This window comes from Podarcis pityusensis (assembly GCF_964106645.2).
Source record: "Podarcis pityusensis genome assembly, chromosome: 7".
Classification (NCBI taxonomy): domain Eukaryota; kingdom Metazoa; phylum Chordata; class Lepidosauria; order Squamata; family Lacertidae; genus Podarcis; species Podarcis pityusensis.
In genome coordinates this window covers 24,228,414-24,253,839 of record NC_138031.1, presented here as the reverse complement: position 1 = coordinate 24,253,839, position 25,426 = coordinate 24,228,414, and the positions used below count along the sequence as shown (strand labels likewise).

The 25,426-nt window shown below is 39.2% G+C and overlaps 1 protein-coding gene across 3 annotated transcripts in view; it reads right to left on the bottom strand.

Moving 5' to 3' along the window:
- STK3 (serine/threonine kinase 3) overlaps positions 1–25,426 on the bottom strand; it is a 107,404-nt gene that overhangs the window by 46,774 nt on the left and 35,204 nt on the right. For all 3 annotated transcript variants that reach the window (XM_081013869.1, XM_081013870.1, XM_081013868.1), the window contains exons 7-9: positions 22,448–22,585; positions 19,266–19,391; positions 9,845–10,046 (exon numbers count right to left, since the gene is read on the bottom strand). In XM_081013869.1, coding sequence (XP_080869995.1) covers positions 9,845–10,046; positions 19,266–19,391; positions 22,448–22,585 — 466 coding nt within the window. The remainder of the gene's footprint in view (positions 1–9,844; positions 10,047–19,265; positions 19,392–22,447; positions 22,586–25,426) is intronic.

Genomic DNA, 25,426 nt, shown 5'->3' with positions numbered 1-25,426 from the left:
ATATTTCTTTTCAGTTTTTCACATTGACACTGATATAAATGTTCCTCACATGAACAGAAACCCTCCAGCTTCACCCATAGCATATAAAGATTCTGGCAAAACAGTGCCTCCAACTCCCATCCCAGCAAGGGTAGTACAGAAGGATACCATGGTTGATGGTATCAAAAATTGCTGAGAGGTCCAGGAGAACCAACAGGGACATACTCCCCTAGTCCAGTTCCTGGCACAAGTCACCCACCAAGGTGACCAAATCCATCTCTGTCCCATAATCAGGCCTGAAACAAGATTGAAATGGATCTAGATAATCAGTCTCCTCTAGAAACCCTTGGAGCTGAAATACCACCACCATGCCCAAAAATGGGATATTGAAGCAATCATCCAATACGGTGGGATTCAGGGATGGATTTTTCCATGGTGGTCTTATAACTGCCTCCTTTAGGCATGCTGGCACCCTGCCTTGTTGTAAGGAGAGGCATTGACCTCTCCCTTCACCCACTCAGCCAGTCCGCTGCTGACTCTTTTGATGAGCCAGAAAGGGCAAGGATCAAGCACACATGTGGTAGCTCTCACATTTCCAAGGTTCCTGTCCACATCCTCAGGCTGTACAAATTGAAAAGTATCCATTAACTCTGGACTAAGGTTGTATCCAACAGCGTGTGAGGGAAGTTCCATTCATGCAATGGGTCTTCTATTTCCTCTACTCTACTCCATATGCCTCCCCAAATCTGCTCTAGAGGGGCTCCCAATCCCCCAGAGCAGATTTTAAGGGCATGCCCGGAACAGGGAGAGTGGAGGCGGCTTTCACGTCATTCCCAGAAGTATGTTGTATTAGCAGAGCTGCAGCATTGGATACACCCCTAATATCCCCTCTTACAAGTGGGACAACTCAATGACAACATTCTAAGAAATGCAGAGGTGCAGATCAACCACATTCCATTTATGCTGAAAATTTACAATTCAGTGTTTGTAAATAACTGCATTGCCAGGATTTTTGCTTCTTATAGTTAAGTTTATGGCTTTACAAGCTGATCTTTAAGAAACTATTCACGGGACAAAAAAAATGTCTACTTTACCTAAAGAAAAAGAACCAACTAAGAATCTCAAATTTGTGTATCAAACCATATAGCAAAGTCAAGAAGACCATAGAAAGCAGGAACCAATAGCAGCATCGTCCATATGTTGTGAACTACAACTTCCATAATTCCTGATCTTTGATTGTGTTGCCAGAGCATGATGGGAGCTGATAGCCCACAACAGCTGTAGGACACTACATTAGCTACCCTTCCATAGAGTAAGGGCAATTATCTCTTAAAGAAAGGGAATCATAGGCTCATGAGGAAACTGTAATAAATTGGTCTGACACATGTTATAAGGTAATCTTACAAACTATTTAAGCGATCGTTTGGAATACAGCTTTGGTAGGAACAGCTAAACATTGCTGCAGGAAAGGAAAGTCATGCCTCACTAACTTCTTGATATTCATTCCTATTACTACAATAATCCACAAGAGAATTGCACTGACATCACTTGATTAGATGCTCAGAAAATGCAGAAGTTCCACATTAAAGGATAATCTCTAACTTGCAGAGTTTCACAATCATTTGCAGAATTGGCTGATTACTATCTTAAGCATAGCTTGGGAGAAAGATTAAGCATTTTCAACTCCAAAGAAGCTTCCAGATACAAAGTTTTTCAGAAAGAAAGAAAGAAAGAAAGAAAGAAAGAAAGAAAGAAAGAAAACCAACATTTACAGAGAGTCCCTACCTGCACCCTGAAACTGTATTGCTAATTTCCCCAAAATGTGTTAAATTGTTGCTACACTTTGCTAGATATAATGGTTTAGGTTCTCTCTCTAACACAGGGGTTGTCAACCTGGTCCCTACCGCCCACTAGTGGGCATTTCAGGATTCTAGGTGGGTGGTAGGGGGTTCTACGGCACAAGTTGAATCCTCCTTCCATCAAGCACTGGTGGGCGGTAAGGAAATTTTACCATAAAGAAAGATGCATTAGTGGGCGGTAGGTATAAAAAGGTTGACTACCCCTGCTCTAGCATTTCCATTTAAAAGGACTGCAGGGATGGGAAAGATCACCACTGCAGACCTTAGAGAGCCACTCAAGGTCAGAATAGTCTGTACTGTGCTAGATGGGCAAATGGATGGACTCAAAATAAAAATGCAAAATCAACTAACACAATTCTTGTTGCCAGAGATGTCACCTTGACATGACCTTAATCCTATGCCCTTGAAGAAGGCCATCATCAACTGAAAACACACTGGATATTTTATCAAGACTATATGAATTTTATAAAGGTTTGCCTTTTAGTGCTGTTGTGAGATTTCCCCTCAATTTTCTCTCACACACAAAAGCAGTCACTTTGGGGGAAACTGGGGGGGGGGGGCCACAAAAGACCCTAACCCTAAAAGGTGGGAGAATGAAAATCATTGTGGAAAAATGCCTTATGAAAACATAAACTTGTATAAGCGAACTAGCAAGCGTATTTAGTAAGGATGTGGGCTTTCCAAATTAAAGCCAGATGAAACTGTAGAAAAGCAAGCGCAGGTCAGTCAAACTGTACCACCATAGAAGGACTCTAGTGCCTACTTGATTTTCCAGTCTTCCAGGTTCTGTTTTCTTGTATTGATATAGTGCATCCCTTTCTCACCAACAGCTTACCCACACAAGCCCCTACTCCTGAAAAAATATAAGGCCAGAAAACACAATGCTATTTATTGCTAGGCTGTGTATTAAAATGTTAGGTTAGAATGTCAAGCTTTGTTTTGTTCCAGATCTCAGCTTTATTTGGGCACAAGTCCCTATTTGTTGGGGGGAAAATATGTTTTTACTTATTTTTTTGTCATAGCGCCCAGGGGCCTCCAAGCATGGGCGCCTATAAATAAAAAACTTATTATTGTTACTTATTTTGTCCTTGAGCAGGAAAATAGAAAGTTGAGGGAAATATATATACAAAATCTAATGTTAGCAAAGTTTTAAAAGATGTCCAATAGTTTTGCATTGCTAGGAGAGGAAGAAAATTCCCCCTCTGTCGAAACACATTTATTTCTGCAGTTGTGTGGCTTGCTGCAAAAAAACCATCTGAGAATGCATCACCCAAAAATCTACACATTTTAAGCAATCTGAAAGGGAGATCTGACCCAAACTAAATCCCAGTATGTCTGGGGCTACTCCTCCCTTAGTAACATTGGAAACCATTGTTGTAAAGCTCTCTGATAATTTTTATGATAGAGCAGTATACAAAGACCACCAGATCATAGGTCCCTCCAAATGCATCATCTATAGATTGCCTTTTGCTTCTACTAGAATACAATTAATTCCAACATGAGGAATAAAAATGCTTTCCTCCACTCATTTCTGAACCCACCCTATTCCTGTGATTGTGGTTTGTTTTAATGTTGCATTTTTTATTATTTCAACATGCCCAGGGACCTGCTGGTGAAGGGTGGAAAATAGGTTTAACAACAACAACACACAGTACTGGGCTGAGAAAAAGCAATCCTGCATCACTGGTGGAGTAGAATGAATGATTTTTAGGAATATTTAGGGTTAGCGACTCTGCAGATTTATCAGTCACAGCGTTTCACATCTTCATTGCATCCTAAAAGAGCTACATTAAGAGACAGAGAACAAACAGATACAGAGGGCTGCCAGTGAAGGGATCACAGCAACTTTGCTTCTACCCAGTCATTTTTCACCTCAAGCCAGACCTCATGGCTTTGTTCTCTCCAGACTAACTATGAGCCATAGCCAATAACAAACCTTGGTCACAACATGATTAGTCTGGAGAGAGCTAAACCATGAGCCTGGTTCAGAGGAGACAATGAGCCAAGCAAACTATGAGGGAGAAATGAAGAAGCTGCATGAAACAGGCCAATGAAATCATCTAAAAACATCCTGGGGTTCTCATCTCATGCTCTGGGAATAGTCTTTCAGCTTACGGTGGGCAGACACACTGTGGGAAGACACGGGAAAGTTCCTTCCTCGTAACATGCACAAGACCAAACAGATCACATGTTAAGAGAATGTACGAATTCCTCTCTCAAACTCAATTCACACATAACTCATGAGCCATGCTTACAACCAAGACCCAAACTGCATGAATGCAGGAGGCAATGCCCACATGTGCTGGTATAATTTTTAACGTATTTAAGAGAACCATCTGAAAATAAGATATTTCACAGTCGTTTAAAAAAAAAAAAAACTGCACCAAACCAATCCTAAGAGCTGCTTTACTGAACTGCTTCCCCGGCCTTTTAGCATCTAAATCATATTTCAGCATCATTATTAATATTTTAGCCTCTACTTTTATGGCAGCTGGGATAAATTTTAGCCCTTATGGGGTTGTTTTTGTTCTCTCTTGATTAAGACATGTTTGTGGCTCGTATTGTGTTTATTTTCTATTTTGGTACTGGCCTCTGTCTTAATGGACTTGAGTGTTGAACTCTGATTGTTTTATGTGGATTTTATGCTTTTAAATTTTTTAAATAACTGTCATCTAGAGAACTTGGGTTTTGGAGTGACTGGTAAATATGTTAAATAAATAAATAAGTTCCAATATAACACAACTTAAAATGTGGTGGCTTCAAAACAGAACACATGTCAAAAGATGCATCAATAATTTGTGAAGTTGAAGTAACATCCACGTTCCTTGGACACAATTTGTTATTAGGGGCAGATCATTTCTTTCCAGAGCAATGACATAGTTTAATGATTAACACAGAAACCAAGTATACTGCTGAAACAGCACAAAACTATTAAAGAATTTCACATATGACCACACTGCATTATGTGGAAGAAATTTATCACATACTGGGAGGAGATAAAAGGGTAACACTAATTGAGGACACACCAAAATCACAACGATGACTCATTCCAGTTTTTCTACACAGAACAGAGTCCTCTTTTCAAATAGGCAGAACAAAATCATATTTCCAAAAGCTGGAGAACTACCTCATCAAGTTTCATTATTGAAGCTAAGCAGTTTTGAGCCTGGTCAGTACCTGACTGGGAGAATGTCTAGCAACAAGATGTTGGTAGCTTCAAGTTCAGTGTAGGAAGTAAAAGATGCATATGTAAATAATAGGAAAATTAAATAATTCCTTATACTATATAATAGTGAAATTAAGCATTTTATGACAAAGCTGCATGATCAGTCCAGTTCACTACTTTTTATACTTTCAACAGAATCTGGTGTCACCTCTTAACTGAGGAGGCAACAGTCCTCCATAAAGTATGGTTGGTAGCTATCTGAAGGGTAGATTTCCTTTGGCTTAGGCAGGGATGGTATGTTGGGTTATGGCTGCACATTCTGGGCAAGGCAGGAAGTAGGAGGGTGCTCCCATGATGCTCTAGTTTGCAGACTCGCCAAGCTTGATACAAGAATCATGAGCCCATGAACTTAAAGAGAAACTTAAGAAAAACAAGCACCAGAAAATAAACAGTAGTGGAAAACCTGCTTCCAATACTATCAGCAAAATAGCTTAAAAGATCAGTGGATGTATGGTCCCTATAAAAATATGTGTAGTCAAATATGACAGGGTGCAGCCATACCATCCGTGCTAAAGCGAAGGAAATCTACTGTTCAGGTAGGTACCAATCAAACTATTTATCTTCAGCTATCAGGGATGGTATGTTGGGATACACCAAAGCTAATCTTCTTCTTTGGAGATCAATCGTAGTCGAGTAAAATTGTCTTCCATGAAAAATAGGGCAGGTCCCTGGACTGCATCCAGCTGTGCAATGTTCTATGGAAGGACCTGCTGAATGGCATATGAAATTATTTGGCAACGCCCATGCAGTCACTTCACAAACATCAGGAAGAGGCCTATTAGCAGTGAAAGCTGAAGAAGAAGCAGCCATCATGGAATGAGTAGTCAGTCTCAAAGGCGCTGGTATCTTTAACACCTCATAAGCCATCCATTTAGACAAAGTGTGCACACAAACCTTTCTACCCAGAGGTGCTGGATGGAAAGACACAAAAAGAGAATCTGCTTGTATGAGCAATTGGTTCTGGCTATGTACATTTTAATGGCTCTCCGTACATCCAAGAGATGTACCATGATCAATTAGATCCATTAGATCCTCAAAGATGAAGCTGAGGGAGGAGAGGAAGAACACTCAAGATGAAAGTCTGAATACAAGACAGAAGAAAGATCAATAGCAACTAGCCTGAGAAGATTACACAGGTGCCAACAGTGATCATAATTGAATTCATCATAACAAAGGCAGGAAATGAACTAGAGCATCATAGGAGCCTCAGTCTGTTTCCAAAACCTTCTTTCCTGCCCTGAGGCATAATCCAACACACATCCCCTGCTATTTGGAGGGAACTTTTCCAGCCTAAATAATATAAACAGAGTACCGATTAAAGAAGGGCTCTGTGTTCAGTGAAATGTAGTGATGATCTACAGGATAACTAGTAAGTGACACTCAGTGCAAAAGGGGGGCTGTTTTAAAGCCTGTTTCAACAAAATGTAAGCGTGGGCAGGTTTGAGGCATCCAAGTGGCAGGCTCTGTTCCTGACTTTATTAAAACAATTACAGAGAGCATCCGCTTACACTGTTATATGTGCAGAGTCTTCTATCCAAGCCAGAGGTCAGTAATATGGCACCCATAGGGGCACCTGCACCCATAGAGACCTTCCCTGGTGCCCACAGGATCCTCTCCCCCAATGAAATTCAGCATGAAATAAGCTTTCTATTGTAGCAAATAAAATAGGTTGTAGTGTGCAAATATGCACATGGGTCCAAAGGACTGCTGAACCCTGGTCTATGCTATCAGGAACACTGCTTTTCAGTTATGCCCAAATGCCCAGAGAGAATCCTAAGACTTCCTAAGATGTACAGCTACATGCAGGGCAGCATTCTACAGAAATCTCATGAAAGTGCAGAAGTTCAGAGGTAGACGGACTACTTGAAAAGTATTTGTGAAGATCAGACAACATTTGTAGGTTTGCAAGAAGTTTTGTGAGGAAGTTTTATTGGAAGTACTGCAAAAATGGAGAAGGGGAAGGATGATTTGTTAAGAGATGTAAAAGCAATATAAAGTTAAGAAATGCATAAGAAGTGGTTAAAACGGTGGATCATGAGAGGTGCTGATGGAAGTCTAAAAAGATTGTATAAGTGATAAGTTTTGTGGTACGTTTTATAATTTATGTGTGTGTATGTATATATATATATATATATGTACGTGTGTGTGTGTGTGTGTGTGTGTGTGTGTATATATATATATATATATATATATGAAGTTCAGAGGTAGAACCTGCCACCACAATACCAGACTTTACAGACTTTTACAAGTCTGTAAAAGGTTATAATGGACCACAAACCCATGGCGTTGTATATTTTCAAAAAATAAGAGAAGCTAGAGTATGTATGGGAAACTTAACATTAAAAGAGGGTACTCATTCTGCAATTAAAAGAAATGTTTTCTTAAGAGTTGCACAGCGCATCTTGCACATAAAAGATAAAGGTAAAAGGTAAAGAACCCCTGGACTGTTAAGTCCAGTCAACGGTGACTATGGAGTGCAGCGCTCATCTCGTTTCAGGCCAAGGGAGCTGGCGTTTGTCCGCAGACAGCATTTGCGGGTCATGTGGCCAACATGACTAAACCGCTACTGGCACACGGAAGACCATGACGAGTGCCAGAGCGCACAGAAACAGTGTTTACCTTCCTGTTGCAGCAGGAACTATTTATCTACTTGCACTGGTATGCTTTCAAACTGCTAGGTTGGCAGAAGTTGGGACACAACAGCGGGAGCTCACCCTGTCACATGGATTCAAACCGCCAACCTTCCGACTGGCAAGCCCAAGAGGCTCAGTGGTTTAGACCTTCTCTTTCACATATACCATGGACTGGAAAGTTGTGCCTGTCTCTTTGTGAATATATTTCCATCCAGAATAATTCATCCATTATTCTTCTTGGAAATCTTACATTTGCTTTACATAACATTATCTTCATGATGTTTTATAATACCCTTCTACCATATGTTAAATATTAGTTCAAGATTTTGATAATAAATCTCTCCATTATCCACAGAAGTTTATAAAGCAAATACCTATTTCAGCATCGTACACAAATTAAAATGTGTATTAAGTGTTTTATGGATTGAATCATTCTACTCAAGAGTCATCACTCATCAACAGAACTGTTTATTATCTTTTAGCTGGAGATAAAAATCCCTGGTCTACTGTACATAAGCACTGCAAAATAAACAAAATCCTGTCTTAAATTGCCAGCTCCACTTCTACAAGTCACAACAAGCATGTTTCTAACATTCAAAGAAGTTAAATCTTTTCAGACTTTAATATGGCACATAAAGCTGCTTCAGTTCATCCTAGCAATGGATTATATTAGGCTAATTTTGTCATATGTGTATGGCAAGATAGCCATCAGATGGGCAACTGATGTTTCTTCTGCATTTCTGGAGAGAAAATATTAAGACACTTTACATTGCCAGGAGTTATGACTGAACAGTCATACCACCAATGTTTTAACTAACTTCCAGCAGTGCTTTTGCAAAACTTAATTCATTCAGCTGAATGTGTTGGGAGAGACGAAATGCTTTTGGAAACCTCAGTTAATATTTGAAGGCACTGGGCAAAAGGCAAGCAGTTATAATAGCAAAAGACAGAAAGTTTGTGACAAGGAGTTAGATTAATGCCAACATTGTACATTTACCTTTTGAACAGATAGTGAACACATTACACATCTCACGACACATTAAGCCATAAGCTATAATAAAATGTGTTTTTTCACCAACTGGCAGCATGCTAATGCATACTGCTCCATTCTAAGTTTTAATTTATATATTTTTTAACTGTTGCTATATCTCTATTGTCCCTGTTATACCTAACTGCAAATTCAAATGTATCCCTATTGTGTTTTATGACTTCCTTGATACTGTATGTAGGCTGGAACTACATACTGCTCCATTGTGCCTCTTTTGCTCCTCCCCGCACCTCCTTTTCCTCAGCCAGACTCCTTTCCCTTATTTCTTCTCAGCATTGCAGGACAACCAGCACTTGTGGTTTGTTTCTCTTCAAACAAATCACAAGCGGAAACCAAAGTGGCCAAGCCAACATCCTGGTTTGTTTCCTCCCAACTGCAGAAAAGGAGGGAAAGGGGAGGATTGAAGCGAGCATGATTGAGCAGCGTGCACCAACACACTTTTTTGCTTGCGGTAAACCATAGTTTATTTTTAACCATGGCATAACAAGATGTGCAAACCAGGCCAATGCTTTATGACATCATTTTTAAAAATATACCCTTTACAACCATTAACTCCTGGCTATAAATCTATATGACTATCATAGAACTGGCTCCAAATGGCTCTGGATTTGACTGATGTGCCCTTAATGAAAAGTGTTCTATAGTTCTAAAATATATTTTAATTTTTCCAGTTATCCTACGTGAAATGTTATGTGAATGACTTAAATAAAAATGAAATCACACTTAAAACTTATATTTAGTTCCATAATATAGCATGAAGTAAGCACAGTATTTATAACTAATATTACTAATAAAGGCAATCCAGAGGTCGTAAGCCATCTTGCAGAAGAGATCTGTGAGTTCATGAAATTTTCTGCCCAAGGGCAGACATGTTGTCAGGGAAAACTAGCTCAAGTACACATGTGAATCTCATCTGCACAAACCACAAGAATGTAGCCAATATCTACATGGACAACTTCCTTTCCCAAGGTTTTAACTCCAACATTCTTTTGTAGAATCCATAACATAACTGATTTTAAGTGTGTATTTATTGATAACAATTTATATATCTAGAGGGAAAACAGAACATGCTTTAAACAGAAAGGAAAATTAAACATACTTTTCATAGTTCCGTCTTCATCTTCATCATCATCATCATCATCACTATTTATCACCATGGTCCCCAAATCGGATTCAAGCATGGTGCTATTATGTTCAATCATTGTCTGAGCACTGTCACTCATAGTACTTGTGGCTCTCATTGTGCCGGCACTTTCTGAATTTGTCTTCACCATGGTATGGGAGTCCAGCTCATCCTCATCCTGTAAAAATGTTTAAATAGAAATTACTTCCAAACATATACTGATCTTGAGGACAAAAGAATTTCCAATCACACACTCTGAATGCCTTAGTTCTTTCTTCACATCATGGCTTGTCACATTTAAATTCTGGGTGATACCCAACTAAGTCCTGCTTAGAATAGACTCATGGAAATCAATGGACTTGTGCTCTATAACACTGTGAAACACTGTAACATTTCTTGTTTCTCATATTGAATTTTGGGGCATGTCAGACTTAAGATTTATGGTCATTTTCATGGATAGGAGAAGGGCTGTAGCTCAGTGGTAGAGCATCTGCTTTGCATGCAGACGGTCCCAGGTCCAAACCCCAGCATCTCCAGGAAAGACAAGGAGAGAATGCCGTCTAGAATCATAGAGAGATGTTGCCTAGAACTGTAGACAGTGCTGAGCTAGATGGACCAATGCTTTGACTTGGTATGTGGCAGATTCCAATGTTCATCATTTCCATTCTTCTCCTTCCCCATCCCCACTCCACAACTTGAAGCCAAATAAATGTTTAGTTGTTTTGCTTGGTACACCTTTTAATTCTCACTTTCTCTCTCTCAACTATTAAAGGAGCTCAGAGCAGCAAACACACAAGCAGTAAAAAACCTAAAAACCATTCCAGTACAGATGCAGTAGGGAAAGATCTCTACTTAAAAGGCTTGTCACTACTCCAACATTGTTGCTCCTTCCTCATTGCTCCTCGATAAATTAGGCTTGGTTAAATGTTACACGGGTGGCGCTGTGGGTTAAACCACAGAGCCTAGGACTTGCCGAGCGGAAGGTCGGCGGTTTGAATCCCCGCGACGGGGTGAGCTCCCGTTGCTCAGTCCCTGCTCCTGCCAACCTAGCAGTTTGAAAGCACACCAAAAAGTGCAAGTAGATAAATAGGTACCACTCCGGCGGGAAGGTAAACGGCGTTTCCATGCGCTGCTCTGGTTCGCCAGAAGCGGCTTAGTCATGCTGGCCAGATGACCCAGAAGCTGTATGCTGGCTCCCTCGGTCAATAAAGCGAGATGAGTGCCGAAACCCCAGAGTCGGCCACGACTGGACCTAATGATCAGGAGTCCCTTTACCTTTACTTTAAATGTTACACAGAGAGAACTAACATGGTAGTTGGGGACAACGAGCAACGTTAAGGAAAAATTTAACGCTTTCCCCTTTTTTGTAATAGCTACCTGAAATATAACCTACAAGGATTTTTTAAAAATATGTCATGTTTTCCACTGTATTTTATTGTCCTATCTACCTAGATAATTCTTCAAAACTTTCCCTAGTAAGCACACTTGGTTATGCCCCACACTGCCCTGCAGCCCCCAGTGCATCCTCAAAAGGGGGAGCCCCCAGGTGCAGATCAGGGGGAGTACAGTGGTACCTCGGGTTACATACGCTTCAGGTTACACACCCCACTAACCCAGAAATAGTGCTTCAGGTCAAGAACTTTGCTTCAGGATAAGAACAGAAATCGGGCTCCGGCAGCACGGCAGCAGCAGGAGGCCCCATTAGCTAAAGTGGTGCTTCAGGTTAAGAACAGTTTCAGGTCAAGAACGGACCTCCGGAACGAATTAAATACTAAACCCGAGGTACCACTGTACTTGATACAACCCAGTTTTTACACATCACCAGCAACACGACAAAAACAACTGGAAAGCATTCTGTGAAAGAAGAATCTCAAAAACAGAAAGAGGATATATGCATCTCCCTTACTGTTAATTCACATGACTTGCCCACCTTGCCTGTTGTTTACTCTCACTAACACTAGCTCTTCAATGCCTCAGGCAGCAGCCCTTTCCCAGTCCTGTTACCCAATGTAGTTTTAACAGAAATTTAACAAGAACTTAGAAAGCTGCCTTATAGAGTCAGGATGTTGCTCCATCTAGCTCAGCACTGCCTTCACTGAGTGGTAGCAGCTCTGCAGGATTTCAGACAGGGGTCTGCCCCACTCCTACCTGAAGATGCCAGGGACTCAACTGCAGCCTTCTCCATGATAAGCAGTTGCTCTACAAGTGACCTAAGGCTCCACCCCTAGGGACATGTATAAAAACCTCAATAGAAATGAGTCCAGGAGATCAAAAGGGCATTGCATATCATGTAAAAAAAATTTTTTTTTAAAAAAAATAAAATCTCAATGGGCAAAGGCAATTCCTTTCATTTGTATGTACTTAAAGGGTTTGTTAAGCTATGATAAAAGGGGGAAGAAGAAAACCCGTTGATACTTTGTAGAGAAGTATCTGCTGAGCAGATGCTTCGGGACCGTGGAACAGAGTTAATTCCAGCAAAGGATACAAAAGCATTTCCAATCAGTGGCAGTAATGTGCCAGGAATGTAAAACAGAGAACTGATGATAATCCAGTTCATGAATCATAAAACCCATATGGAATAGAAGTATTTGAAAACATTATTAGGAAATCCTACTCTCTTTCTGAAGTCAGATTTAGAGGATGTGCACAATATCCCAGCTATTTAAGGACTAACATGCTGTTCTATGCCTCAAGTCCTGTTACAAGGGCACATTCTACAACCCACAAAAAAACATCAGAATGCAAAAGAGCTGCTTGTTGATTGTATAAAAGCTTCCAATTAAGTGTTTAATTTTAGGTGACTCAATAAAAAGCAAATTCTTTGATTTGTAGCCCTCTATGAGGGCCAAATAATACCAGCCAGATACGCTTCAAAAGTCTATCCTAACACTGAGTTTACAAAATAGCCCTACGGATTTCAATGGCTAATGAAAAAGCCACGTACCACTAATCAGTGCCATCGTGAAGAAAACGATCCTGCTGTCCTTATGAAGCACTGACTGTGTCTGATGATACCCATGACACAGACTAAAACTATAAAAATCAGGGTTGCTGGCATTATTGTATTTACTTTTTTTTAAAAGTTGCAAGTTAGTAAGATAAATTCAGCTTAAAGTGCACTGGCTGTCTTTCAGGAATAGTTATTTTTCTCTTGCCTATTTACAGACAGATAGACAAATATTTTCATATGCAAAAAATATATGTGGAGTGTAATTCAAATGCCTAAATGTGTGTTCTACTGATTTATAAATCAATAAAATCACAACCTTGTTTCGGGGTGGGGGGGACCCTAAATACCACATTGTTAACGAAGTTTCTTTTAAAATAAGTGATTAAGTGAGCCACAGTTTCAGAGATAAGTCTCAGTTTATTGGCCATAATGAAAATCAGCAATTAACAACAGCACCACAAGAAGAAATTCATGGGAACAATTTGCTACTATTCACAATTCCCTGCTGAGTTTGTCTTATAAATCAAATTTCTACCTTTTGCCCCTTGCTGTATATGTTAGTCCTCTAACATAAGATCTCTTTCAAATGTCTCCTTCCACACTTTTTAATATCTCTACCTCCATTTCTTCAGATTCAAATACCTTCAGGAGTTGTATACTCTCCTTTATATAAACAATAATCAGAGTTTTCTATTTCACGTCCACGGAATAGCACTAATACAATTTGTCATTCGAATTTGGATCTAAATCCATAAATTCAAGCAAATTTATTTACAGGTAATTAAAAAGAACAACTCAGGACTATTGTAACCAATGGAAATCCCTAAATTCCTCTCATTTCATGTTTCACTATAGAAAGGTTGGCAGAACCCTCTAGGTCAGGGGTCAGCAACCTTTTTCAGCCGCGGGCCGGTTCACCACCCCTCAGACCATGTGGTGGGTCGGACTATATTTTGAAAAAAAATATGAACGAATTCCTATGCCCCACAAATAACCCAGAGATGCATTTTAAATAAAAGCACACATTCTACTCATATAAAAACACGCCAATTCCCGGACCGTCTGCAGGGCGGATTGAGAAGGCGATTGGGCCACATCTGGCCCCTGGGCCTTAGGTTGCCTACCCCTGCTCTAGGTTTTCGCTCCATCATGAATGTAAGGGGCTTCTGTTCAGTGCAGTATCACTCACAAAGGGGGCCTTCCATGAATGCAACTCTCCTTCAGCTCAATGAGTGAAAGCTGTATTACTGAACTATGCTAAATTATATTAATCTTGCCTATCCTCTCCAAAAGAAACATGGAATCAACAAGAAATATTGGTTGAGTGAGCAAGAAAGCAATGGGTTTTACGGGCCTCCTTGCTGATGGATTATTTCTGTTGAGTGCTCCAAAAACAAAACTTTTTGTTTCCAATTTGTTTCTACTCAAAATAAATATGTTCACAAGCCTATGTGTTTGTGCTCTTCCCAAGGGCAAGTCTGCAAGACTGGCAAGCCAGAAAATTACATGGAACCATGCACAGTCCATAATGCACTGTTAATCGCACAGTGAAATCCACGCCTTGTCAACCAGAATACCTACATTTCAGATGAAGTGAAGAAGGTAAGGACGACAACAATACCACCTACAGAAATCAATTAAGTCTCCCATTTATCCTAACATAGCTCCTCATTACAGGATCAACATGCTGCACCCCTTAGTATTCGAGTTCCTTCCATTTTAAGCAAGGAACGGATAGCATTTCTAAAAGAAAATTCAGTTGCTTCAGATCTTTTGGAGAAGCCTTGTCTTTTTGTCCAGGCTTTCTCTGACCCATAAGATTGGTACATGTTTGAGTCCTCTGAATTTCTATTTTATTTGCTTTCATCTACTTTTATGTGTTTTTATACTCCTGTTTTATTAGTTTTAGGTTGTGCTTTTGTTTTAATAATACAGTGTTTGTTTTTTAGACTGTACACAGCTTACAGATTTTTGAAATATGTAGCAGCCTATAAATGCTTTCAAATGAATTAATGAATCAATATGGAACTCTTTACATACTAATAAACAGAATATCATGTCATAAAAAAACAAGTTTGGACATTCCCTCAAGACATGTTTAATGCCTCAGTACTACACCAGGTAGGGCCACGATATTCCTTATACAAGGAATGTATATGCACTCCTCCTGATGGGAGAAAAATTAAAAATATAATTGTAAGTTCCCATTGAAGTTCCCTTAAGAACAGTTTCAGGTTAAGAACAGACCTCTGGAACAAATTAAGTACAGTGGTACCTCAGGTTAAGTACTTAATTCGTTCCGGAGGTCCGTTCTTAACCTGAAACTGTTCTTAACCTGAAGCACCACTTTAGCTAATGGGGCCTCCTGCTGCTGCCACGCCGCCGGAGCACGATTTCTGTTCTCATCCTGAAGCAAAGTTCTTAACCCAAGGTAATATTTCTGGGTTAACAGAGTCTGTAACCTGAAGCGTATGTAACCTGAAGCGTATGTAACCCGAGGTAACACTGTACTTAACCCAAGGTACCACTGTATAAGGCAGCTTCCTATATTCTTCCTGCACATTCTTTAAAAACAATTGTGTTCTGTAACTTAAAGTAATTAACAGTTAATGGATTGGATGAACTTGTGCTTTTTAAAAACACACACATACACAGACATGTATTCTAGGAGAGATTTCAATAAATTTGTGTTGTGTTCATTATTAGGGTCTGGCATATTTTCCAGTCAGGAAAATGTTTGAATAGGTTAGCTTGGCTACCGATAGCCTTTATCTTCCCCTACAGTATGTTCATTCTATTAGTTCAACAGGCAGAACCTTGCTTTGTAAATATCTGAAGATTCTCAGAAGATGTAATGCAGAGCACAATTTAACAAAATGTATCTCTCCCCACCCACCCCTTATCGCTAGTAAAGAGAAAAGAATTTGTGATCCATCTTGGATCTCAGTATCAATTTTAACTAATCTCTGTCTTATATACGCAAGATCACTAGAGGGCAGCAAAGACAAGTAGAGTGTAATGCACAACTTTGCGGACTTAAAAGAACTAAATTTAATACTCTATACAATAAACACCTCATCACTGCTTTGGGGTGGGGAAAATGTGAATATAATTACAGTTTGCTTTTTAAAAAATTACTAGAGTAGCCTATGATCGCATAAAAGATGAGGAAATTCAGGAGCTCTAAAAACTGAGCATTTGAGCAAGTTTTTCAACAAATAGGACAACGTGTACAAATACTGTAAAGTGAAAGAGAACTATATATCAGATTCACTACTTCTGTGGGTTAATCATTATTGTCAATTAGCACATAAAAAGTTATTGTGCTATTTTACAAGCTATCGTAATAATGGGCACACTTCAGTGCTAGCTAAAATTGTATTGATTTCTCTCTCTTCTTCAAGAAGTCATAGGGATCCAATTATTTGATTAACATTTAGAATAACTTAAATGAATGGAGCCATAAAATGTATATGGCATTACAGCAAAGGTGTGGAGGGGGGGGACTACTGCTCTTTATTAAAAATAAAAATTAATTCCTGGCTCTAAGAAAATATTTCATAAGAAAAGGCTGCCTTAAACAACAACTGGACAGCATATTTACCCACATCTTTTGAAAGGCACACAAAATTCAAAGAATCCTGGCCTGACTTAAAAATAAGTAGGTTTCCAGCTATAATAGTTTCAGAAACACTTTTGAAATACATGATGGCAAAACAAGAAGGCTAGAAACAGGAAGGTGATTCAGCTCTTTTTAAACTTCCCTGATTTCTAACTCTCTCAAGAGTTAATATCAAGTAATTAGATATATAAGGAAGTTGAACTGTAGGAATTAGTAACATAGAAGCAAGCATACTACACCAATAAATCTAACTGCTTTTTTGTTCTTAGTTATTACCATAAAAAGCACAGCATTTTATTTTTGTCATTAGGAAGTGTTTTCAAACAATCTTGTGGTAATGTAGATATTGAAATGTGAAGCAAAAAGATACACTAAGAGTTGACTATTAGTTCATTTCTTTAAAGATCCTTTGAAATAAATATTTGGACATGTTTCTTGGGCGCTGCCAGGCAACGAGTTGCTTTACGTTTCCATAATACAGCTGCCTGACATCAGAATCAAATTTGCATCACACTTCAAAAATGCATAAAAGAAGAGATAGATCATGTTTAGTAATGCTTAAACCAACATTTAAACTTTGATATTGGGATTAACCTTCTGTAGAGTACTCAGCTTGGACTTTTTACTTAATTAAAAAAATCTGTAAAGTTACCTCAACACCTATCAAAACATGTCAGTTTGTCAGAATACATTCTCATCAGACAAGCTATTCTTGTAACATGCCTAAACTCAACTTCATGAGCTCTATTATTGACCATATTCCACATAGCTTTCAAAGAAGGTAGACACTGCTACTTGTTTATAAAAGTTGCCCAGACTACAGGTGTGCCAGTTGAACTTTTGAGGATATACGATATGCTGAAAACAACAGGCTTGTGGCACTAACAAATGAAGTGTTATCTGATGAAGTGGATTGCAGTCCCAGAAATAATATGCCATAATGAATGTGTTACTCTGTAAGGTCTGCAAGACTGTTGTTTTTGCTGCAAGAAACTAATGCAGCTATACCTCTGGGTAAATAATTACCACGGGTTATTTTTCTCTAATAAAATTCTAAAGGGCAATAGATCATTTCATTTTATTTATGAAACCTGACATCAAGCAGCTCAAAATTTGGCAGCCTTTTCTTCAACCAAGGTACTAGTTTTAAGTAACTTTGCAGCTGGTTTGTCATAACTGTTTCTTTAAAGGTGTCTAATAAGAGAGGCACAACAAGCTAACTTTTCATAAAATCCAGTATCTCAATAGCGATTATCTCTCAGTATTACATGGACAGAAGTGCTAAGAAAGATTTAGCGTGTCTGATAGATGAAGAAACGGTTCTAAACTCTGCCCTCAAGGAAAAGATGTCCAGTGAAGGAAAAAATGACCACTGATCATGCTACTTGAATTTCTCTCTCTAGATAGAACGACAACTGGTGAGAATGCTGTGTGTCACAATAAATATTCTTGTCTATATAAGCAGTCCAATAATATAGGATACAGTGGTGTCCAAACTTTTTTCAATGAGGGCCAGATTTGGTGAAATGAAGGGCTGTGAGGGCTGACCAAAGGGCCAACTAAAGTTGTTAAACTTTTTTTAGGGTTGAAGTTGATGAGGTTTTTTTAGGATTTTACCCTAGGAAATAAACTGCCACAGGGGCTGGATTAAACCAATCAGCGGGCCGGATTAGGCCCCCGAAACAGACTTTGAACATGCCTGGGATATAGGAGCAGGGAAGCAAATCCCTTTTACTTGACAAATTGAAGAATGCACACATTTTCAATTTTTTGCAGAAGTCTCTGTCAAGCCAAAAGGGAATGCAGATACCAGGAGAAATCTATTTACTAATGTAAATGCTTTGAGTCACCTCGGTAAGATTAGTCACCTAGTCACAAAAGACACAGCACGAAACACTGATAGAGAGACATTCACAAACTGCTGCTATACTCCCATTAGATATCTACTCAAATTATTGCTTGTATTTGGCAAGATTATAAATTTAATTCTCTAACATGTTCTTTAAAGGTTGTATGGCCAATTATTATTAAAACAAGGGCCAGAACAGGTAAGATGGTCATACCAGAGTTACTACATGTCCACACACACCATGCCTTTGTTTATTGTAGTTTTTCTATGAGAAAGAATATATTTACAATCTCAAGCACGTTTATGTTTTGGCCATGAGAAACTGAGCAATCACTTTTTCCCCATAGTCTTGATTCTATCTGCTCCCGAATGCAGGTAAAATATCAAGACTGCATTCCCACTAAAATGGAGGGAGCCAGACTGCTTTTGAGCCAACTGCCCACCCCTTTCTAATAATTAAAAACTTACAACAAACCTACAAACGGCTTTTGCAATCTGGGGTTTTACGTGGCACTTGCCAGGAATAAAACTCAGAAAAACCCAGGGGCAACTCTCTTGATCACAACTGATCATTTAAATATGTTGATACTGGCTGGTTCATATGCAACACTAAACCATGACTTAGCGTGGCATGACCAACCTCAGCAAGCCTGAGCAAGCATCAGCTTGTGTATTCCATCTCCTGAACAGCTGGGAGGAGTGCTGGTGAGATTATTTTCATTTTGGAAGAAAAAACTAGAATGGTTTTTTAAACAAGCTAGCTTCATAAACCATGGCTTGAAGATGGCTCATTTAGCAACCACTGGCTTGTTTTAAAGCAGGATTTCCAATGCTAAGCCACAAGGGGGAAAAGCAAGAGGGCGGAGCACAATGCTTCGCTCAGGCTAATCTCTATAGCATTATACCATGGTTTAGTACCACGTGAAACCAGCTCCATGGAACTGGCTACAAAATACATAATTAAATTCTCACACACCGAGTTTTCGTCTTCTTCTTCAAGTTCCCTCTGCTGTTCTTCATGTCTTTTCGCCTTAATTTCCATAGCTTCAGTAATCAAGTCTCTCAGGATTGAAACTGGTTTTGCATTCTTAATAAAAGGATGCTAGAAAATAAAATTATATAGTTATACAAAACGGAGCCCACAGACACTGTACATATAGTATAAATATGGTGTAACATGTTAAAACAACATGTCAATCAACTTCACAGACCAGTGCATGAAAGAACATTTCCCTTTGGACAGCAATTAAAATTTGGAATAAAAGAACATATGATCTATTTAACCGCTTTGCAGCTAAATAGGATTTTCCATTTTGTTTGTTTAGGTAAACAGCAACCATGAGGAGAATGTTACTACAAATCACAACTGCTTTACAGTTAAGGATATAATTGTCCAAAGGAAATGTGAATTAGGTGGTAAATAAACAAAGAGAAGATAGCCTGACATAGAAAAATAAACTTTTTAATGCATTCAGTTACAGTATTTATTTCATCTTAACAAGCTGACAATGCAAGTTAGTGGCCATAAGCAGAGCAGGCAATATAATGATCCACATAAATTGAATCACTGAGCCACTGAACTGGTTCACACCAGCCATGGTTTGGCTTAGCATTCCATCAAAACCCAGGCTAGTGGCTTGTTTTGCTCCAGGCAAACCATAAGCTGTAACCAAAGTTTGTTCCTGGTTTACCACCTGTGATTTGTCTGGGGAAAACAAACTACAAGTCAAGGTTAAGTTGTGACATTACGCCAAACCATGGTTAGCCATGGGTAGCAGAACTGGAGGGAAAGTGCTACAACCACAATGTGTAATCTGGGAACCTCCATGTTTTATCATTCTTGCTAAGCCACAGTTACATGAGCGCTGGGCCACCTACAATGATGAAATAAAAATGAAGTAAAATTAAAACCCTCAGACTGTCCAAATGATATTGAAGAAATCAAGAAAACCCACCTATTTTGATATAATTTACACTCCTGTTTAAGAACTGGCATGTATTCTGTCACTAGTGTGAATATGGCTGTTTACGATACGATACGATATCTTTATTGTCATTGTCCCATACAGAACAATGAAACTGAAAAATCTACAGAAGATATTCAAGACATTCATTATAGATCACCTGCTTTCCTATTCTTTCTATTAACATTTGTACATTAAAATTCCAACTGGAATTTTAAACCACTTTATCTAATAAAAACCCAAGAGAGAAATTCAGTGTTGCATTATGTCAATTATACCACCCATCAGGGCAAGCATGTCACCTTGCCAGATTGAATGGTCCCCCTCTCCTACCCCTGCACACTGTTCTGGGGTTTTTCCCAACCCCCAACAGCCAATTTCAGGAGCTTGCAGAGAGAAGATGGAGGAAGTCCCCTTGTGCTAGTTTCCACTGATGGGACTTTATTAGTGGACTCCTGCCCCATAGGGTTTGGTGCTTGTTTGTTTTCTGGTGTGTTTTTTTTAAAGGAGAAAGCTCATAAATTGTGCTCTTGACTCTTGATATGTCCTAATGGTCCTTGATATGTCCTAATAGGCTATGCTCTCAAAAATATATTTTGCTTCGCTATTAAAAGTTGCTAAAAATATTGCTGATTTTTTCTCTTACAAAAGTCAGAGCAAACTCTTTGTAACTTCAGCACAGGAACTTCCCACACAATCACATTTTAGTGCAAGTAATGCACCATTATCCATTTTCTGCACAAAGCCTGGATGTCTCTCCTCAAGGCTGTGTTTTTATTGCACAGATATCACCTTATTCCCAGCATCAGATTTGTAAACTATAAAATGAAGTTCTTCCCCCATATCCCATGCCACATGGAACATGGTTGCAGGACTATTGTGGTCACAAGGTGGTAATAAGAGAGATGACCTTTTTCAGTGGCGGCATCTCTCCTCTTTAACTGCTGGTTTTTATTGCTGTGGTTGAAAGTGGGGGGTGAATTTTAGCTGAATAATTTATAGCAAGCATGTCTGTGTCGTTGGGAAGAGGATTTGGATCAATGAATTGTGCCTTATTTATACATATGATCATTGACGTTATTTTACTCTGTTTTAGTATTTTAACCTTTATATGTTTTAAAGTGTGGGACACGGATGGTGCTGTGGTCTAAACTACAGAGCCTCTTGGGCTTGCAGATTGGAAGGTCAGCAGTTCGAATCCCTGTGACGGGGTGAGATCCTGTTGTTCGGTCCCAGCTCTTGCCCACCTAGCAGTTCAAAAGCACATCAAGTGCAAGTAGATAAATAGGTACCGCTCCGGCAGGAAGGTAAACAGCATTTCCGTGCGCTGCTCTGGTTTGCCAGAAGCGGCTTAGTCATGCTGGCCACATGACCCAGAAGCTGTATGCCGGCTCCCTTGGCCTATAGAGCGAGATGAGCGCGCAACCCCAGAGTCGTCCGCGACTGGACCTAACGGTCAGGGGTACTTTTACCTTTACCTATGTTTTACAGTACTGTTGTAATTTTGTCTTGATTATCTTGTTTTATCTTTTTGTAAACCACTTTAAGGCTTTTTTTTACAATCAAGCAGTGCATAATTTTTATGAAATAAATAAGTTTCTAGCGGATTGTTGTAATTGTGTTTTTAATCTTTAAACCAGGTAAGCATGGTTACAATTAGAGTCTTAATATCCATCAACAAAGCTGCATGAGGACAGGACAGTGTGCTTCCTACCTGTGTAGAAACACAGTACTAAAATGAAGTTGGGCCACACTTGGATTTGCATTTTTTGCCCACTGTCACAAAAGAAAAGAACTAAAACCCAAAATTATACTGCAACAAAAGTATTCAAGAATGACAAAGGTAAGTAGGAAAATAAGGAACGATGGAAAGCAGAGGGTTGGAGAGGACAAGGAGGGAGAAACAGTTCAAATAAAGCAGACTCAGATTTGCTAGCTGATAGAAATGGTTTGGGGAGTTCCAGAATGAGGGCAGGAAGAATGAAGGAGGGAGCAACATGCAAAATTCAACAGTGACTAAAACCAATACCAAATATTTTAAGTTTTTAAGAAAGCTGGGTAAGTGGAAAAGGTTTCCCAGAACTGTCTCTCTGGATCAGGGAATAGCCAATATGGTGCCATCCAGACTATGTTGGATTACATCTGCTGGGGGCATAAATCCAAGCTTCCCTAGGGAACACAGCTGAATACTGACCTGCAAAAGTTGGGTTGCAGTTGCTCTCTGCTCAGGATTCTTCACCAAACATTTTTTCACAAAATCAGTGAATTCATCAGACCAAAGCTCTGGCTTCCGGAATGTTGGAGGGGGGTTCGTAGGAATCATAAAAATTGCCTGTTTTTTTAAGGGTGAAAGAAAAGGTAAGGATATCAGTATTTCAGCAAATTAAAACAACTTTGTTCCTTTTATCCTTATTTTTCAAGTGGAAACTGGAAGGGGGTGAGGGGAGTTTAGCTAGTCTTGAATTTCCAGTATCACCAAGATAAAGGAACCAAATCCATCTGCTACCAATGTAGCTACTTCCCATTACAATTTCCTCTATTTAAACCGTACCTCATTGTGCACATCATTCTTTATTTTATCTATTATTGCTAATCAGTCTCAAGAGAAGATTTTGTATTTCACAGTCTTTTGGCTGAGAAGCAAAAGCACTTCCTGGTTAAGCACATAAAATGTGATCTTGCAGCTATTATATGCCACTTTCATACATACAAAACAGTTAACTGGGTAAATCAAATGGGTAATATTTTAGAGCACATAACAAACTGATTAGGTTTCTGTTAATCTGCCAATGCAATAAAACTCTCGATACATAAAAATAGATAAAGAATGAGAGGTTAATTGTTAAAGCAGGTAAGCTTGGAACCAAACTATATATTTATCAGAATGAAGTGGTATGCCAAGTCCCTCTGTCTTATATTATATTGTGGGAGCTCCTTTTGCATGACTCCTTCAGAGGCTAAAAAAGAAGGTAGCACAGGGCCATTTCCCCCGCAAGTTTTGTCTTTCCTGGAAACGGAAATAACAATGGGAGGGGAGAAGCCACAACCTGGATTCCTCCCATACGTCTAGGGCTCCTCAGTTTATTCCAAAGGCAGAGGAAAGAATTGTGCTAATACTGCAGCTTCCACATCACCACCTTAATGGGTGTGGGGGAATGGGGGAATAATGCAATAATAAAATGACTGTAATATGCAAAATTGCAGGGTGTGTGCTTTTACTACTTCCCAATGTAAGAATCTCCCAGAAGCTGCCAAACTTTCCTAGAGATAAAGATTTAGCAAAACACTCTCCCTAAAGTGCTAGTTTATTGAACTTCTATGTGGGCATGCATAGAAAACACACATGCACTGCAAAAAAGGAAGTACTTATTTGTGTAGTGCACAGTTATGGGACTTTCTCCCATAGTAGGCAGTGACGGTCAACAACTCAGATGACTTTAAAAGAGGATTGGATAAATTCATGGTGGAGAACAGTACTGAAAGCTACTGGTCATTATGGCTATTGCTCTGACCCCACAGCTGGAGGCAGTAATGCTTCCTAATACCAGCTGCTGGAAACCACAGGAAAGGAGAGGGCTCTTGCACTTGGATTCCGCTTGCAGGTTTCCCACAGGCATAAGGACTGCCTCTCCCCATATGAACTGACCTGGACGCTGCAATCATCATCTGAGGCCCTTCTTCATGTGCCACCACCACAAGAGGTCCAGAGGGTGGCAACATGAGAACAGGTCTTTTCTGCAGTGGCTCCCCATTTGTGGAATGCTCTCCCCAGGAAGACTTGCCTGGCACCTTCATTACACATCTTTAGGTGCTAGGTGAAAACATTTCTCTTTAAGCCAGGCTTTGGGCTCTTTAACATTCCATGGCCTTTTAAATGTGTTTGGGGGAGAGGGATTATTGGATTGTTCTTGTTTCTATTATGTATTTTGTGTTCTCATTTTGTATTTTCATCCTGTGAACCAGCCTGTGATCTTTGGAGGAATGGCTGTATACAAATTTAATTAATATAATCATTGTTGTCATCATAATCATCTGGTGGGACACTGTGAGAACAGGATGCTGGCCTAGATGTGGCAGGTTCTTCTTGTGTTCTGATGTTACACCCAAAATGTACTTACATTGTGCACAGTATGTAGTGCGACCCTGAGCCTTAAGCATAACAACTGTGAAAAGGTCTCAGAAAAATTGTGACTATTATAACAGTCACAACATTTTCACAAATGGGAAAAGCTGCCATCAACATAAAATGTAATATTCTTTCCCAAACTCCATTCAAGTATTTATTTTTCATGAATAATTCAGATAAACTATTAACTTGAGAGAAATCTGGCAACAAGCCAAGCTGTTCATCTGGTGTAACATAATAATCCCTTCTACAATGATTTTCTTTATCAGGTTTAATAAAGATACTCTAATTTAAGGCATAGTATCTTCCAGTCAGAATTTCAGAACAGGCTTAGCAATGATCAACAGATTCATCTTAGAAAGTCTGCAAATCCAAACTAATTGTTTAGCAGCATACTTGAATTTAAAATTAAGGACATGCCAAGATAAAGTATTTGCTTGTGACCTTGACAATAACCAACATTTGAACCTGGAAAGTTGGAAAGTTGTCACATAATGTTCAAGTTAGAATGGCAGTTTTGCAGTAGCTTAAAAAAAAAACTAAAGGGAGAAAATGGTCTAACTACTGTTTTCTTTAGTATCATCATCATCACAGAGTCAGCTGAAGTTCCATATAGTAATTAACAGTGACCTATGACACAACGACTCACTATAAAACTTATTATATAAACCACTATATACAGGATAATTAGAGTATATTCCAACCCTTCAGAGTTTATTTCACTTTACAAGGTTGTTTGAGAATCAGCTCCAAAGCAGCTCAGAACCACACTACAAAATTGCTTTGGCCATGTGAAGGAAACAAACATTCATTACAGTTAAATGCTCAATATACATTGCTCAGTTTACTACAGAAGATAGCTGAGTTACTAAGCTCGCACATAAAAGTTGATAAAAACAAATCCCGTTGCTAGACTGGAAGCGGAGTTGGGGCCAAAGCTTTCCTCTCGCCGTAAATAACCAGTGTGGGGTAAGAAGGAAGATTCTGAACAGGAATGCAGCAGACTCAAAGGATTAAAAAGCCCACCTCTCTCCACACCAGTGATGA